The following is a 16,776-nucleotide window of genomic DNA, read 5'->3' as shown; positions in this document are numbered from 1 at the left end:
TTTGTGCGCTCCTTTATTTTTTCTTAGTGCACCCTTCCCCTCTCCTTTCACAGTTACCTTGTAATTGGTGGTCTTTAATTGCTTTAGCACAGGGTTTCTCAACCTTTTTTAATAAAGTACTCCTTTAAAAAAAAAAAAAAAGTGGCCCCCCAACTTCTCTTGTGTACCCCTAAAGGTGTGCATATCACTGATTGAGAAACATGGTCCTAAAGTAATCTGAGGTCTTGAACCAAGTGCCATTCAACCTTTCCAGATTACACCTGAGCCTCTCTTGTCCGGCACCCTCAGGACTTGACCAGTGCCAGACGAGAGAATTTGCCGGACACCAGGAGGACGATGTTTTCTAGCTTATTACCAGCACTTCTGTTGCTTACTGGACTCTTAGAAGACATTTTGGGTAAATTACATCTAAATAACAGAACACTGAGTGCCAGGACTGGTGTCTGTAAACAAACTTTATGGGGACCACGGGAAAGTGGGCCACACCCATGGTAAGTGGTTGTATGCCCGACTAAAATCATGCTGGAATACAGAGTTTGCTGGATGAGAGAGTTCCAGATTAAAGAGGTTCAATGTGTACTGTACTCTTTGCAGGAGTCAGGATTGCTCTGTAATACTACCAAGTTACACCTCTCTTAAAAATTACTTACTTGCAAAAATATCACAGAAGACTACTTCTGAAAACTTGCTGACTCTCTCTACCATCTTATCAAATAAATCAATTGGAATATAAATATTGTATTTACATTTCAGCATAAGGCATATGAAGTCGGAGACACAAGTCACTGTCTGAATGAACTTTTAGACTGTACTGACTTGACTTGTATTTTTATGTAGCTTGTTGTAAAAACAGACAAATATCTAGATGAGTTGATGTAGCCCTAGAAGACCTTGTTGTACCCCTGAGGGTACATGTACCCCTGGTTGAGAAACACTGCTTTAGCAGCATCTGCATACTTCATGGGAGGGATGATAGCCCAAAAAAAGCCATTTGCATTTAATTATGTTAAAGGATCTTCCCTTTGTTTTTAAATTAAACTTCTACAAGCCTAATGACACAAACACTTCATTGAAAAATGTGTTAAAAATGCAAGGGATGACTGGTGACTTCTTCTCTGTATTTAGATCTGCTAGAATGTCTCAACTGTAGATTTGGAAACTATCTATTTTAATATATTGCTGTCCAATTTCTTCATGAAAAGAAGAGTAAACTGAATATCCAGGTCAGCTGTGGCCAATAGGTGGCCCATCGGACAGAATCCAGCCCGCAAAACCTCTTTTATTCTGTCTGTGGAGCCCACAGCAGCTCCATTTGGAAAGCTGGCTGTGGGGTTGCGGGGTGGGGGTCAGCAGTATCAGCTTTAAGGAGCCATTTGCAGCTCCAGTTGCTGCTGCCACTGACGACTCCTCCAGCTTCCTGCCCTGCTCTGCTGAAATAATGGAACTCGCTTCACTTGGTTTAATGGGTGGGAGGAGGGATCCTGCCATTGAATCAATTACATTGCGTCCCATTATTTCAGCACGTCAGGGAAGACGGCTGCCCATGCTGCAGGTGGGGGAAAGGAATAGGAGAGCTGGGGGGAGCTGTACAACCACAATGAGAAGGAGATGATGGCAGGTGAAGATGTAGTGAGCGAGAGCAGTGGCAGTATGCAGAGCTCCTGGTTGAGGTAGGTGTGTGGGGTGGCAATTCGGGGTTGAAAGGAGTTAAGCCTGGGGATAGGAGGGTAGTTTGGGGCTATTGTGTATTTGGCCCTCGGAACATGTAAAAAATTGCCATGTGGCCCCCAATGAAAAAAAGGGTGGCCACCCCGATCTAGGTTATTTCAAACTGTGAATAACCATACTTTCAGATGCTACTCCTGTCAGTTTCTGTGGTCTTACAACTACATTTTCATATTTCTAAAAATGTTTTTCTTTTCTATTTCTACATAATCAACACACATACATCAGACAATAGTGAAAGTGACTTCCCACAAAGTGCTGACTCAGTCATAGAGCAAACAGGAATACAGTTCTCAAATTTCAGAGAATCTTGGGTGCTGCTTGTAAACATAGGGGAAAACGTTCAATAGGAAGTTGTTGGATTTAACCATAATGCAAACTGTTAAAATGCAGTTTAACATTCCCTCCTCTTTTTCAGGACTTCTTCAAACATTTTAAGGAAATGGCAGCTGTTCTTGAGACTGTTTAAGCATAACTGTTGAAGCACATAAGTCAAAAACATGCTGTATTTGATCCAAATAAGCCTTCCAATCTTGCACAAGTTCATTGTCAATGTTTATGTAAGGTATGTATTTTCAATGTCCTGTCAGAATATTTTCAGTATCTTTTTCTGTTTTGTTTTTGGGACCACACAGTAAGCTTTTGTTTGTAAACTTTTTTTGTAAAAATATGGAAGAGTTGGTTCTTTCAAGGTGGCATCTGAATAAAAGTGTTCTTAGATCTAGTCAGGCGGAAGATTATGTTGCGTAGCAAAGGACGTCACAAAATCAGCCTTTTTTTTTAACTGTTTAACAGCAGAAGCTCTATATCTAAATGTGAAAACACTCATGAAAAGGCTAATTGAGGAGACTCTTGGAAGAAGTGTAAACTCCATGTTTACAATTTTCTCTATATAATGATGCCATTGGTGTGTGCATGAAATGAATTATCTCATTTAGCTATGTAGAAAGCATAACATTATAGTCAGTGAGCATAATGTCAGCCATGAGGAATAGCGTGGTCACCTGACTGAAACTGCAGTAGTATCAAATAAGTTGGAAGTCTAATTTTTTACTTTTATTAATTATTGGAGAACATGTTCCATCATCCTATAAATAAATAATTGTTCACTGTAAGTTTAGTATGGCTAAAATATTTCCACAAATCTGGATTTACTTTCTTCCCTATGGCAGTAAATGTCTCTAGTGACAGAGACCTAAAATCTTAGTGCTGTGTGTTGCGGGGAATTGTTAACCTCTTACGGCCCGCTCTGGGCCGCCCGGTTAGCGTGACTGGATTCCGAGGCTCCCCGCTCTAGTCGTCCGGATCCTCGAGGACCTAAGGTGTGTAGGAGAGATGGCGGAGGTCTGGCGACGTTAGACCGCCCTGCCCCTCTGTAGACCGCCCCACCCCCGCCAGCGAGAGGACCAGGGGTTATGCACGTCCCCTCCCGCTTTAAGATGTAACCCCCCTGGCAGGCAGTGGCTAGCTCCAGGGATGAAGGTGAAACGAGGAGGAGACTTAGGGTGAGCCCATTATTCTATTTATTAACAAAGCCAGCAACAGACAGACAAACAGCAACACGTATAAAATAAACACGAGGCAGTTCATAATAATAGTGTCCTATATAAACCTTACACTCTAATAAACACTACTAGTATCAATAACAATTCCATAGAAGCAACCTGTATAATGTTCTTTATTTAACTGGAAGGCAAAGTAAGATGGTTAGGAAAAAACTAAAAAACTATTAAGGTATGAGGGAAAAGGTAGTTTTTTGCAGTTTAGCTCCGAGCAGGGGAAGGGCGCTACTCCTTCCCCAGTATGCTCAGGCCGGGTCGCTACTCCGGCCAGCACTGGGGACCTTAAGGCTCTGCCTCTGAGGTCCCTCTTCTAACTGGGAGTTTGCCACGGCCCCTCAGTTAGCGCTGGGAGATTATGGGATAGGTTGCGTGCAGGGTTTACTTGGGAACCGGGAGGCTATGCCCTCACCGTGGTAACCACCTGCACAGTGGTAAATATGACTTAACTAATTCTATAAGTAACTAATCTAAACTATAATTACAAACTATTAATTCAAGTGTACAGCTTAAATGTTTGTTTTTTTCTTTTTTTAAATTTGGGTGATCAAGCCCGGCCCTAGCGTCGAGCCCCGGGTACAGCCCTTCCCTGGCCCTGGAAAGGGCGCAGCAGAGGTGTGACCCCTACCCCCCTATTGGGGACCCAGTACCCAAAAGTGTCGTATTAAATGAAGTGTCTAATTTGGCAAAGGTCCCGGGCTGTGCCACAGGCCAGTAAATAGATTACGTGACTTGTCCAGTGAATGGAGGTCTCGTCCAGGTGAATATGTCTTGTCCGGTGAAATGGTCCAGGTAGGCACAGCAGACGCAGATGCTTGGGAGTGTTGATGGTATTGATGGCGGGTCCCTGGTTATGTCGCTGCGTACGCAGTACCCCCACCAGAGTGGGGGCCAGTTCGCCACCCGGTGACTTGGCCAAAAAGGGCCCGCTTGCTGCTCCCCAACGCAATGCGCTGCTGGCTAGCGTTGAGGCGCACTGGGCCGGTGGCGCTGCTTCCGTGCCGGTGGGCTCCTGAGGTGAGCCGGTTACTGTGGTGTTTTCCTGCTCCTGGCTGGCGCCGCCTAAAGGGCAGGCGCCGTAGTGATTTCAAGCTCTTTGGCTGGCGCCGCCTGAAGGGCAGGCACCGTAGTGATTTCAGCTCAGGCCTCTTGGCTGTTTAAGCCTGGCCTCGGAGTCCAGCGGATGCCACTAGGTGGCCACACTCCTCCGTGCGAGGTAACAGGTTCTAGCCTGAGTCCCTCAGGGCCGCTGAATGGGCTGCGGCTCCTGAATTTATAGAGGGATCTCATAAATATTCATTACATGATTTACAAACTGAAGGTTCTATGCAGGTGTTTTCAAATAGGTCCTCCTCTCGGCTGAAGGTACTGGAAGGTTTTACCTGGGGCCAATCAGAGGGCTCCATTTTGAACCTGCAGTCATGAATAACTCATGAGTTCAGGTTACCGGGGAAACCAACTGAGTCAGGGTGACTGTTGCAGGGGCTGCTAAATGGCAGCCTATGTAACTTTAGATTTTTCATGTACCTGTAGTGATGTTTAATGGCCAAAGGCCCGTTTCCCTTGGCCCACGGGGATGATAATGCCCAAGGGATAAAATCCCTGACACTGTGGAGGGAACTTAACACTGAATAAGGAGAACTTATTTTAAACTTTGTAGATGAGTGTGTGTTTTTTGTTTTGTTTTGTTTTTTTTAATTGAAATGACCATGCATTCCAACATTTATTTTCAGAGCAAACAGTTACAGTCCATAACAAGTTATTTTGTTACTTTATGTTCTCTACTAAATCCAACTTATGGTATTTGCGTACTATTCTGATCAGTAGATTTGTTTCCTAATTAAACTGGAAACGTGATGCACTTGTATCACTTGATCTTCTGATCTAGAAATTTCAAGACAACAAATAGAAAACTGTCAGTCTGCACTAAACATATATGAAAACTTTGAGTCTGTCAGTCTTAGTGAACAGCAGTACTGTCTCTGGTAGGATCCACAGGACTGCATTGCTGGCTGTCCTGGTCATTCAGAAGTCAGTTTCTAACATAGTGCCCATCTGATCAAGAATGAGGAATAATAAATGGAATAATAAATCTAGCTTCCGATTTTTTTAGTGTCTTCGTATAGACTAACTAAAATGGAACTATATATCCTGAAAACAAAATACTCTGACATTTAATAAGTATGTTGCTGTATATTTAAAGCAGATCATGTTGTTATGCAGTGGAGCAAATAAGTCCTGTATGAAAACTGAAAGGATGAGTGTTAGTTGATTGAGACCTAAGATGAAGCCTAAGAAATGGACATAGGCTGAGGCACATAAGGAGGTTAAAAATGGTAACTGTCATCCATATGCTCCTGACAGAGGGACTGCATTCACAATATGGAAGGTGATGGGAACAAAAGATGCTTTTTAGAATATCATGTTCTAGTGCCAAAAGATTTTTTTTTTTTTTTTACATCTGAATGTGGCTAATAGAGTCCAAGATCTTCTCTTGTGCAACTTTTGCTACCATCATACTTGCCTTTTCTCATCTCAGGACAATATGATTGCCGTGCACTCTAGTTTGTACTCTTAAACCATTCAAACTCAAGACTGCAGAATGTGTCTGCTCCTTTAAGCATAATGCAAGGATCGCAGCACCGGTACTCGGAGTTTCACTGGATTCCAGATGAAATGTAAGGTGTTGGGTGTAACCTTAACAGAGAATAATTTGGGGACCTGAAATTTTACTTGAGTATGTCTGTGCAGTTCAGATCAGTAGACATTTGCAAGTGGCACTTGATTCATCTGAAAATCAGGGGAGACTGATTGCAGGACATTCTGTGGGAGAGGGCTTTGCCTCTAGAATATACTTTCCGCCTCATGCTGCCAGAGCGTAGAGTTGTACACCTGAGTATACTACAAAGTCCACTTTTTATGAGTCTCATGACATGGTTGGTTGAAGGATTTCTAGACAAGCCTCAATTGGTGTTTGTAATTAGAACTTATTGTTTTGGGGATTTTTTTTTTCAGTGGCTGCATTTCAGAGTCTTGGGGGAGTTCTTAGATATTTGCAGAGGTGACAGAAAAGTAAAAAAAAAAAAAAAATAAGGTGAACCAGGAATGTTGGCTGTGATGCTAATACTTGAGTTGTTACAAACTGTAGTTAGCGTTGCATAGCTGACTGTGTTTGTGCTGACTTTGGAACATGAGTGAGAAAAGGCACTTTCATTATTGATGTGGCTTTGACCAGAAACGTGAAGAAGCTGCCATTAGTGTTAGTTTAAAGTAAAGATTGAGAGTTTGGATTATCATTTCTCAGAATGTGGTAGATCTGTGCAGCTGGAGCATTTGGAAGCGACCCAAGTTTTGATAGAGACAGAGAAGTCTTGGTGCCATTCTACAAAGCCCTGCTGAGACCTCATTTGGAATGCAGTAAGCAATTCTGATCTCCCATCTTTAAGAAAGAGATGAATTCAAACTGGAACAAGTGCAGAGAAGAGCTATTGAGATGACTGGAGGAATGGAAAACCTCCTTACAAGAGAAGATTCAAGGGTTGGCTTGTTTAACTTGACCAAAAAAAGGCAGAGGGGAGATATGATTGCTCTTGTATTGCTGGGATAAATACCAGAGGGAGAGAGGAGTGAGTTTGGTGCCAGTGTAGACACAAGAACAAATGGGTATAAACAAGCCAATAATTTTAGGTTCAAAATTAGGCAAAGGTTTGTAACCATCAGAGGAATGAAGCTCTGGAATAGCTTTACAAGGTGACCAGTTGGTGGGGAGAGGACAATAGACTTGATTTGCTTCAGGACTCAGCTTTATGAGTTGGGGTTGAGGGATGGGGATGGTATAATGGGACTGCCTATGATAACATGTTGCCCATTTAAAAACATATGGAGACTGGACACTAGATAGTGAGGGCACTGACTTATTACAAATAATTATTTTTCAGTTATATGACCAATATGTCCTTGCCTGCAAACACAAGGTCTAACTGATCACCCTGTCTGGGGTGAGAAGGAATTGCCCACTCCCAAAGTGACATTGACACAGACCCTGAGGTGGTTTCACCATCTGCAGCACAGGCCATGGGTTACTTTCAGGTTTAAATTAATGTAAAGCACGCCTTCAAGTTCTAGAAGATAGAGAACTCATTAAACTGTGATTTGAAGACTTTTGTAACTCAGAGTTCAGGGATTATATTCTCGGAATACGTGAATGAAGTTCTGTTGTCTGCCACGTGCAAGTCAGGCTAGATGATCATGATTATCGCTTCTGACAAGTCTGACTTGAAAACTGTCACATTGTTGCAACTTGAGAACTCAATGCCAGTAACAATAATGAACACTGTGAAATATACCAAAAGGTATTGAAATTTGCTGGAAAAACCCCAGAAGCCTCTGGTATGACTGTTCTGATTCAAAAAAAGTGTTTGAGATTAGTTATATTTTTTGTAACTAGATGGTGACTGAAAGTTAGCTAGAGAAGCAAATCCCAGATGCTTTATTCAGTTACGTGTAAGAATTGCAGCTTTAAACAGTGGAGCAACTAAACACCCCAACATTGTTTCAGAAATTGAATATTAGCAAATTAGATAAAAACAATTTTTACTATTGTTAGTGTGAAACCTGATTTGTACCAAAATAAATAATTTCTTCTTCTCTTTAATATTACTTTCCATTTTAATAGATTGCTATACCATACATATTTTTGTATCTTTACAAGTTAAAATATATTACATATTTGGATAACAAACTTAAGTGGTCTGTATTGGTTCATACTCTATATTTGTTCATGACGGTGCTTATTTAAATTTGTTGGATGAAAATTTTTGACTCCCTTGAGGGCACAACATAAATCCGCAGTGTCCAATACGTTCGCCACATATGGCGAACTTATACTGTGTTTGTGGCAAATATGGGGGTGGCCAGCCTGTGGCTCTCAAGCCAAGCCACATGCGGCTCTTGGATCCTTTAAATGCAATTCCTCCTGAGAGCCTCAAGTAGGGAGTGTCATCTGCCTGCTCTGCATATGCACCTCACTACTTGATGAGACAAGCATGTGGCAGCAGCGGCTCCAGCAGCTGTGGTGAGCTGCCAGTGTTGAATTAGACCTGAAGGCCTAGGAGGTGGCTGGCTCTGGGGGAGGGCATTTATTTAGATAATGGGGCGAAGATGAAAAGATGACAACCACAAGTATTCCTATTGTTTACTGCTGTTCTAAATAAAATAGAAAACCAGTAGTTTTCTTTCCATCCTGAATTAGGTAAAACTTGCCAAAAAACATTCTTCCATCAGCTTATTTTTAGTCACATAGTGAAAAGAGAAGAACAGAGGAATTCAAAGCAAAATTACAAAGACTTCATGGATTATTAACACTCCTGAGATATAAATGTTGGAAATGTTCCATATGAGCCTAGAAAAGGGCATAGGAGCCCCAGATTCTCAGCATGTACCACTAGCACCATCCTCGGCTTCTCTCCTCTGTGTCTGCTATGCCTTGGTGAGCCCTGGTGATAATCTTCTGCCCCCTCCTGCCCACCATGATCAGCTGTTCAAGGCATACAGGAGGCATTTGATAAGATGAGGAGCAGTGGGACAGAAAGGTGTGGGAAGGGCTTTGGGGAAGAGGTTGAACAGGGGTTTAAGTGAAAATCTGTGTTGCTACCACACACTAATTCTTGTAACTAAAAAGCAATCATGTCTCAAAGACTTGTTCTTCAAGAACCTAAGGTACTTGATATTTTTTTACTCGAGTGATCTAAAAATTCAGATTTTTATTGTGTTTTAAATGTTTCACTACTTTAAGGGATTGAAGTAAAACTCTGGAAAATAACTTTGAGAATGATATTCTTCTGCCTTTTAGATGACTAACAGCACTTCCCCTTCAAGTCCTTTGAAAAATCCTTTGTTCTCCATAACTTTAAAAATAGTCATTGGTTCAGTTAGGCTATTAGCAGACAAATTTAATCTTCAATGTGTGGCCCCTTGACCCACTGGTTTAGATTCCCTTGCCTGATCGTTATTAAAAGTTTGTTTTGGAAATTCTTATCTGTGATCCCTGTAAGCTGCACACTTGTACAGCCCCTCACAAGAGATTTAAATGCTGCCCAGCTGATTAGAAGAGCACTCACAACTAGGCTTTTGTTTGTTTCTATGGGTGGTGAACAGTCACACAGGCCTCGGTGCACACAACAACATTTAATCCACACACAGGCCGTGTCTACACTAGCCAAAAACTTTGAAATGACCATTTCGAAGTTCACTAATAAAGCGCTGAAATACATATTCAGCGCCTCATTAGCATGTGGGCGGCCGCAGCACTTCGAAATTGATGCGGCTTGTCCAGACAGGGCTCCTTTTCGAAAGGACCATGCCTAGTTCGAAGTCCCCTTATTCCTATGAGCAGATGGGAATAAGGGGACATCGAAGTAGGCGGGGTCCTTTCAAAAAGGAGCCCTGTCTGGATGAGCCACGCAGCCGTGAGCCGCGTCAATTTCGAAGTGCTGCGGCTGCCGGCATGCTAATGAGGCACTGAATATGTATTCAGCACTTTATTAGTAAACTTCGAAATGGCTATTTCGAAGTTTTTGGCTAGTGTAGACGTAGCCACAGAGAGAAAAAATCCACCCAGGAATGAAAAAGAATACAGGGAACATTGCTTCTTCTTTCCTGTCAGTCTTTCTTTATTTTTCTCATTAAAAATAATTTAAGAAAATACCTCTGAATTTCAGAATAACTAGCTCTATCTCTCTCTCCCTTGTGAGTCTTCTTACTGTCCACTTCTAGATTTCTTCAAATTACAGTAAGTAAGGTTTTCCAGAATTGGTGTCTGAAGTTCTTATCTTATTTTTAGGCAGACCAGAAAGAGACATGATCTCAAATCCTAAGCCTGGTAGCAATAAGGTTAGCTACCTGGACAAACTCCATCCTCTTTCACTAACAAAACAAAAAGCAGTCAAGTAGCACTTCAAAGACTAGCAAAATAATTTATTAGGTGAGCTTTCATGGGACAGACCCACTTCTTCAGACCATAGCCAGACCAGAACAGACTCAATATTTAAGGCACAGAGACCCAAAAACAGTAAGCAAGGAGGACAGATCAGAACAAAAATGATGAAGGTGAGCACATCAGAGAGTGGAGGGGTGGTGGGGCAGGAGGAAGGTCAAGAATTAGATTAAGCCAAGTATGCAGACGAGCCCCTATAGTGACTCAGAAAATTCCCATCCCGGTTCAAACCACGTGTTAATGTGCCGAATTTGAATATAAGACAGTTGAGCTGTTTCCCTTTGAATAGCGGTGTGAAATTTTTTTTCAGTAACACACATACTCTTAAGTCATTAACAGAATGGTCCACTCCATTAAAATGTTCATTAACGGGTTTGTGGATCTGGAGTGTTCTGATGTCTGTTTTGTGCTCATTAACCCTTTGTCTAAGGGAATTAGAAGTCTGTTCAATATACAAAGCATCTGGGCATTGTTGGCACATGACATATATGATGTTAGTTGAGAAGCACTTTCTCTTTGAGGAGTGCACTTTCTCATGCTCCTCAGCTAACATGATATTTGCCATCATGTGTCCAGTGCACTCACCAGATGTGTCAAATAGGACACTGCGTTGTGGCAAATATGGGGGTGGGTAACCTGCAGTTCTTGGAGCCTTTAAATGCAGGTCCTCCTGAGAGCTGCACATGGGGAGTGCCATCTGCCCACTCTGCGCATGCGCCCCACTGCTTGGTGGGAGAAGTGTGGGGCAGCAGCCCCAGTGATGGCTCTGGTGAGTTGCCAGCATTGAATTAGAACAGGGGGACTTTTTTAATATAATGGAGTGAATATGGAAAGATGACAACCACAAGTGTGGCAATCTTTGAATTCCTATTGGACACTGCTGACCTAATAAATAACATTTCTAGTCTTTAAGGTGCTACAGGACTACTTGGTTTGTTTGTTTTTTTTTTTTTGTGAAGCTGCAGACTAACACAGCTACCCCGAGACTATTCTTGTATCTTGCTAGAGTAGTCGTCACTAGATGGTGCTGTTACACCTAGCATTAATTTTTTCATAGATAAACAAGAGTTAGTCTTTGACTAAGTACTGTGGTGTTAATGTTGTAATGCAGCAGTCCTTGGAAAGGTGCTGTAGCAGACACTAGAGTGTTCATTCTGCTTTATTTGTTTAGCAGCTGAGGCATTTCCTGAGTTAGACTAGCTGAGATTTCTGGAAGAAGGGACTGATTGCCTGAATGCTCTATGTAATTATCAGTTACAAGACTAGTCTGCAAATGTAAATAAAGCAAGTTACATTTGGAAGATATCCTGACTCTGTCATTAATTTCTTCTCCCCTGGGAAACTGTCCTGTAAGACTCCACTATTCTGTTTCCACTTTGGAAAAGTTCATGTTACCAGTGAAACACTGCTCTGGAAAGAGAGGGTCTCACTATTCATAAGTGTCTTAACTTATGCTCCATGTTTCTTTTGGGAGACTATTCCTCAGTTTAACAGTTTACTTTTTTTTTTAAGTATTTTTTCCACAATGTTCAACTTAAATTTCTTTCTGCTTGGTTTTGTCCTAATCTGTAGTTTTATCCCATGTATAAGAGTAAACCCAAATCTACACAAGGGTACTACTTATCTTACACTCCTGTAGGTCATATATTTTTCCCAGATTTTTTTGTACATGTCGCATATCATGTATGTATTATTTCTGAAGAAACTTAAGTAAATGTGAATTTTGTACTGCTTTTTCCTGTTGGTTGCTTAAATTTATTGGAAATTCATGCATTTCTACCTGTATACATGATATTAATAAAATGCAACTACTCTATAATAAAATATTCTGTACTGCAGTAAAAGTGATGTACTGTAACAGAAAAGTTACTTGTAACTAGCTGTGTATCATACCTGACATGCAATTTTTTAGCTGAACATATGTTTTCCTTTATTTCTATTTATGGAATAAACATTTGTATTCCCTTAGCCTACACTTATGAAATTTAAATACTCTTTTCTACGATACTATATTATTTAGGTTGTTTAAGGCCTACTGTTTCCCCTAAGTTTTCATTTTTCAGCTACTGAACATGGCACTATTACCAGCTTAGTTCTATTTAGCATGACGTCTGAACTTAATGTTCAGAGTAATGTTCTACCATGAAATCCTGGCTCTGTCACTGGGAGTTTTATAATTGACTTCAATGGGGTCAGCATTCATCTCTAATGTTTTAGGTGGATTTTTGTCTTGCATTGATATGGCTAGTTCTTAATGAAACGAATTTCTCTCCAGTGATCTTCCAAATTATTACTTGTTAATTTCTGCAACCATACTGAGGTGATCTTAAATACTGTTCATGAAATGGGCAAAGGAAACAAATTAGACATCCATTTGAGGTGCTAGCATATTCCTAGTTGCTACATGTTTCTGCAAAAATATTGTTCCTTCTTTTCCAAGAATTGTATGTAAAAGGATGGTGCCCAGCACTGTATGACTTCAAAAGATATAGTTCTGTGCTGCCCTTTTGGTTATCTGTAGGAGTATTGTAACTTGAGGTGGACCCTTTAGCAAATTAATATATAGAAACCATTGCCACAGTTACAATAGGTTTAGTCTAAGAATAGGAAATGCTGACATTCCTACTATCATTGCTCAAGTGGCCTTGGTCACTCACTATAACATTTTGGCAGTGATGCATTATTCCGACTTTAAGTGGCTCCTTTGTTTGTCATCTCAGTCAGGGTCACATAAATCCCTGACTAAAATATTCTTCACTCAGAAAACTCTCTTCTCAGTCCCGTACCTCTCCCCAAATCCACCAGTTCTTCCAATGTGTCCTTCTCAAAGCACTTTGCTCCCCCCCAGCCCAACCCCAGAGACGGATTTTCATATGGACCCTGCAGAAAAGCAGCAATGACAAATGCTAACAGCCTCTGCCTGTGGGGCTGCAGGGGGAGCGAGATTCCAGCTCCCTCCTAAATTCCAAGGGAAGTCTGAATGGTGACAGAGAGAGAGCTGTGTTAGTCTGTATTCTATCAAAGCAAAAAAGCAGTCTTTTAAGTGCTGCTTGGCTGCTTTATTTTTAAGGTAAGGCTGGGTAGCCAGGCACAAGCAAGCAAAGAAGTAGACTCTACCAGCTGCAGAACTTGCATTCAGTGTAACTGTTGATATTTTGACCTTCCTCTTTTCTTTTTATCTCCTCACTTGATATGCAAGTTGCTGAAGAAGGGCATAGGGGTTAAGTGATACACCCCTATGTACTCCAAACAGCAGTAATGGAGAATGTAGCAAAGGTCCTCTTTCTGCAAATGCAGTAAAAAATACATATACTTGTATGTGGCAGCCAGTTTAGTCCTGACTCAACTTTTTTAGCCCAGACGCTAAAAGGGCTGGATATTTTCATAAGCAGGCCTAGTCTTTTTATGAGGGGGAGGGGATAGAGCAGAGAGAAGGGAAGGTACTGCAAAACAGTATTTTACCACATTCCCACTCCACAGACACAGCAGATCTATGATGGTCACAGCTGCATGCACAAAGCTTGGCTAAAGGTTTTCGAGTGAGTTACTGGGATTATTCTTTGGAATCTACTCTAAACATAATTGACTCACACTATGCATGGTGGGTGGCTGTGGAAGTGGGAGATCTTTTGGTCCCCTCCCACTTTCCTACCACAGAAATAGTCCAACTACTTGTTCTTTTAAACCCTTATAATTAACTTGCATTAGTTTACATTTTAAAGGCTGTATGTACTAATAGGTAACATTCATCTTTTGGTGGTCTGCACTATGAATGTTTCTCCCAGGATCATCTTTGACTAAATAACAGCAGAAAGCATTGCTGCTGTTTAAATCAAATACATGCTTAAAATAAACATTTAATTTTTGAAAGTAATAACCATGTGTTTTTATTAGTGTTATTTTAAATTGACTGCATATACACGCAACATAGAAATCCGAACTTGGATTCCTGGGGCTTTGGAAGTGTGTGTGAAATCATCAGCCAGAGATAATTACTTGTGGTTTGTAAGTTTTGGACATTCTTGTTCCCTCAAATCTCCTTTGCAATGGTTCTTGTTGGCAGTACAAATTTGTAATTATTGTCATGTAAGCAACAGAGAGGAAGCCATGCTAGTCTATACACTATCAAAACAAAAAGCAGTCAAGTAGCACTTTAAAGACAAGCAAAATAGTTTATTAGGTGAGCTTTCGTGGGACAGACCCACTTCTTCAGACCATAGCCAGACCAGAACAGACTCAATATTTAAGGCACAGAACTTGTCATATAATCTGAGTTTCAGTTGTGCAATGAAAGTTCCTTCAGGCTCATTTTTCATTATTTGTATTCTGTACAAATGTAAGTTGAGTGATTCAAATGGTAATTTGAATATATTGACTGGTGGAGTGCTCAGATAAAAAAAAAAAAAAAGTATAATTTCAATTCCTTTCTCAAAGCATAACTGTACCCATCTTCAGCATGATTGATTTTTTTTTTCTTTTTTTTGGCTAGTAATGTTCACACTAATTAAAATCTGCATGGTCAGAATTATAGAAAAAGTACTGCAGTCTTCTCCAGCAACATAGTTTGTGTCTAGTGCCCTGAATATGCTCCCAGTTTCTCAAGCTTATGCTATGATACGAGCGTAATCGTAGCCAAAGTTAGACAGCTTATCAGTCTCTTAAAACAAGATCAGATGACAAACTTAGTAAAAATTTCAGTGGAAAAAATATGTCCATGATCTCAGATGTTACTTAAAGGTGACCTGAAACTAATAGTGAAATAGATATAATTCAAAATAATGCAAATACGTTATTGGACTCTGGGATACAGCTGGTTTGAGGGATGGTGCTATTTTCTATCTGGTTGATAGGTAAGACAATATCCCACTTATTGAACAAATCACAAAACTATTCTTGTCCGAGGTAATTATGATTAAACATAAAATAAAGGAGTAGAAACAAACATCCTCATCTAGTTGTTTTTGCTTAATACTTTTTCCACACTTAAAAATGCAGCTAAAACCATAATAACTGGCTAAGGGATCGGTTTTATGAGGTGCTATGTGCCTTCAGCTCCAGCTTATGTCACTGAGAGCTGCAGTGTCCCGGCACCTTGCAAGATGAAGCGCTGCAAGAGCAATTTTGAGGAACTGGAAATGCAAGGTGGATGCACGGAGAGGGCTGATGTATCTTGAAGACCTGGCATACTGAATTAATAAGGAATTGACTTATCAGAATGTATCTGCTTCATTGAACAGAAAAAAGATAGCCATCCTAATGGTGTCTAAAGGAAGCTGCCCAACAAACGATATTACTTCACCCCTTTTGTACGTCACATCCTGGGATCAATATGCTTAAAACACTGCAAATTAAAAAAAATATTTAATTTTGCCATCTGAAACAAACTCTGCTATGTGAAGAAGAAAAAAGCCAACCTGTCCACTGTAACACACCTTTCAAGATTCCGGGATCCTACGCAGACCAATCACAATGTATAGTGTACTTCATCCAGTGCATATTGCCCCACTACCAACAACCTCAGTGAAACCAGAAAATTATCAGTCTCAAATGAATTCACAAACACTAGTGAAAAAATGAAAATAGCCTATTACCTGCAAGTGAACACTTTTCCCAAGGTGATCGATCACTCAGTATCTGACCTTTCAGTCCTCAGCCTGAAAGGAAACCTGCACAATACCTTCAAAAGACAAGCCTGGAAAATGAATTTTGTAACTAATTAGATACTAAAAAGCATGGTTGCAACATACTAACCCTTCTTTGTCCTGTGATTGCAGTGCTGTTAATTGCCTGATTTAAGTGGTTTCTTGCAACATGTGGTAAACACTTAGTTAAACAATCTGTCCACAATACCTGGAACACTCTGGTTACCTTTTCCAGAAAGATATTAACTCGTGTACTTTCATTTATGTTACTTGGTCTGTAATGTTGTTTAAGATTTGGAAATCTAATATTTTGAGTTTCTGTCTAGCCCATTGCTAAGCACTGTCCAAAATTATCTCAGGTCTAAAGGTAGTTAGCTGTATCCAAATTTAAGCAGCAAAATAAATGGCCTGATTTTCAGGTGGATAAGGAAAAGGAAGTTTGATAACACAATAACATGGGGGGAAAAAAGACTGTAAAGAAAAGATCGAGTTTCTAATAAAACACATCTCAGAGGCATGTAGGGATAAAATGTGGTAGGCAAATTAGAGGATAAGAAGATAAATGGCTAAACAAACATAACAATACAGGCAGTTAAGGAGGATTACAAAAGAGAATGGATGCTGTGGGGCTGTCCAACATTTTGACAGATGGAAGGAAATGTAACAAAGAACTGATTAGTTTAGCACCTGGAGAGAAGAAGTTAGAAGGGAATTTTTTTAGCTTCCTGTTCCTAAGGCCTTCCCCTGATTTGGGACAAACAGGCCATGCCAAAAAAGGGCAGCTGGGACATATGAGTTGCTGCTAAACATATGCATCCTTCCCCACCAAAATGAACAACTGTTGAGGACAGGCCTT

At 40.6% G+C, this 16,776-nt stretch overlaps 1 protein-coding gene across 5 annotated transcripts in view; it reads left to right on the top strand.

Annotated features, from left to right (window-relative positions):
* Positions 1-16,776, top strand: part of COMMD6 (COMM domain containing 6) — a 29,664-nt gene that overhangs the window by 9,569 nt on the left and 3,319 nt on the right. For 4 of the 5 annotated variants that reach the window (XM_074988880.1, XM_074988862.1, XM_074988876.1 and 1 more), the window contains one exon: positions 2,144-9,522. In XM_074988880.1, the coding sequence (XP_074844981.1) occupies positions 2,144-2,194 (51 nt within the window). In that variant the 3' untranslated portion in view covers positions 2,195-9,522. Of the gene's footprint in view, positions 1-2,143; positions 9,523-16,776 lie in introns of those variants that run through there. The other variant, XR_012644825.1, reaches the window with a different exon arrangement.

This window comes from Carettochelys insculpta, chromosome 1 (assembly GCF_033958435.1).
Source record: "Carettochelys insculpta isolate YL-2023 chromosome 1, ASM3395843v1, whole genome shotgun sequence".
NCBI lineage: Eukaryota > Metazoa > Chordata > Testudines > Carettochelyidae > Carettochelys > Carettochelys insculpta.
The sequence above is the reverse complement of the archived record's forward strand: the minus strand, read 5'-3'. Positions and strand labels throughout refer to the sequence as shown.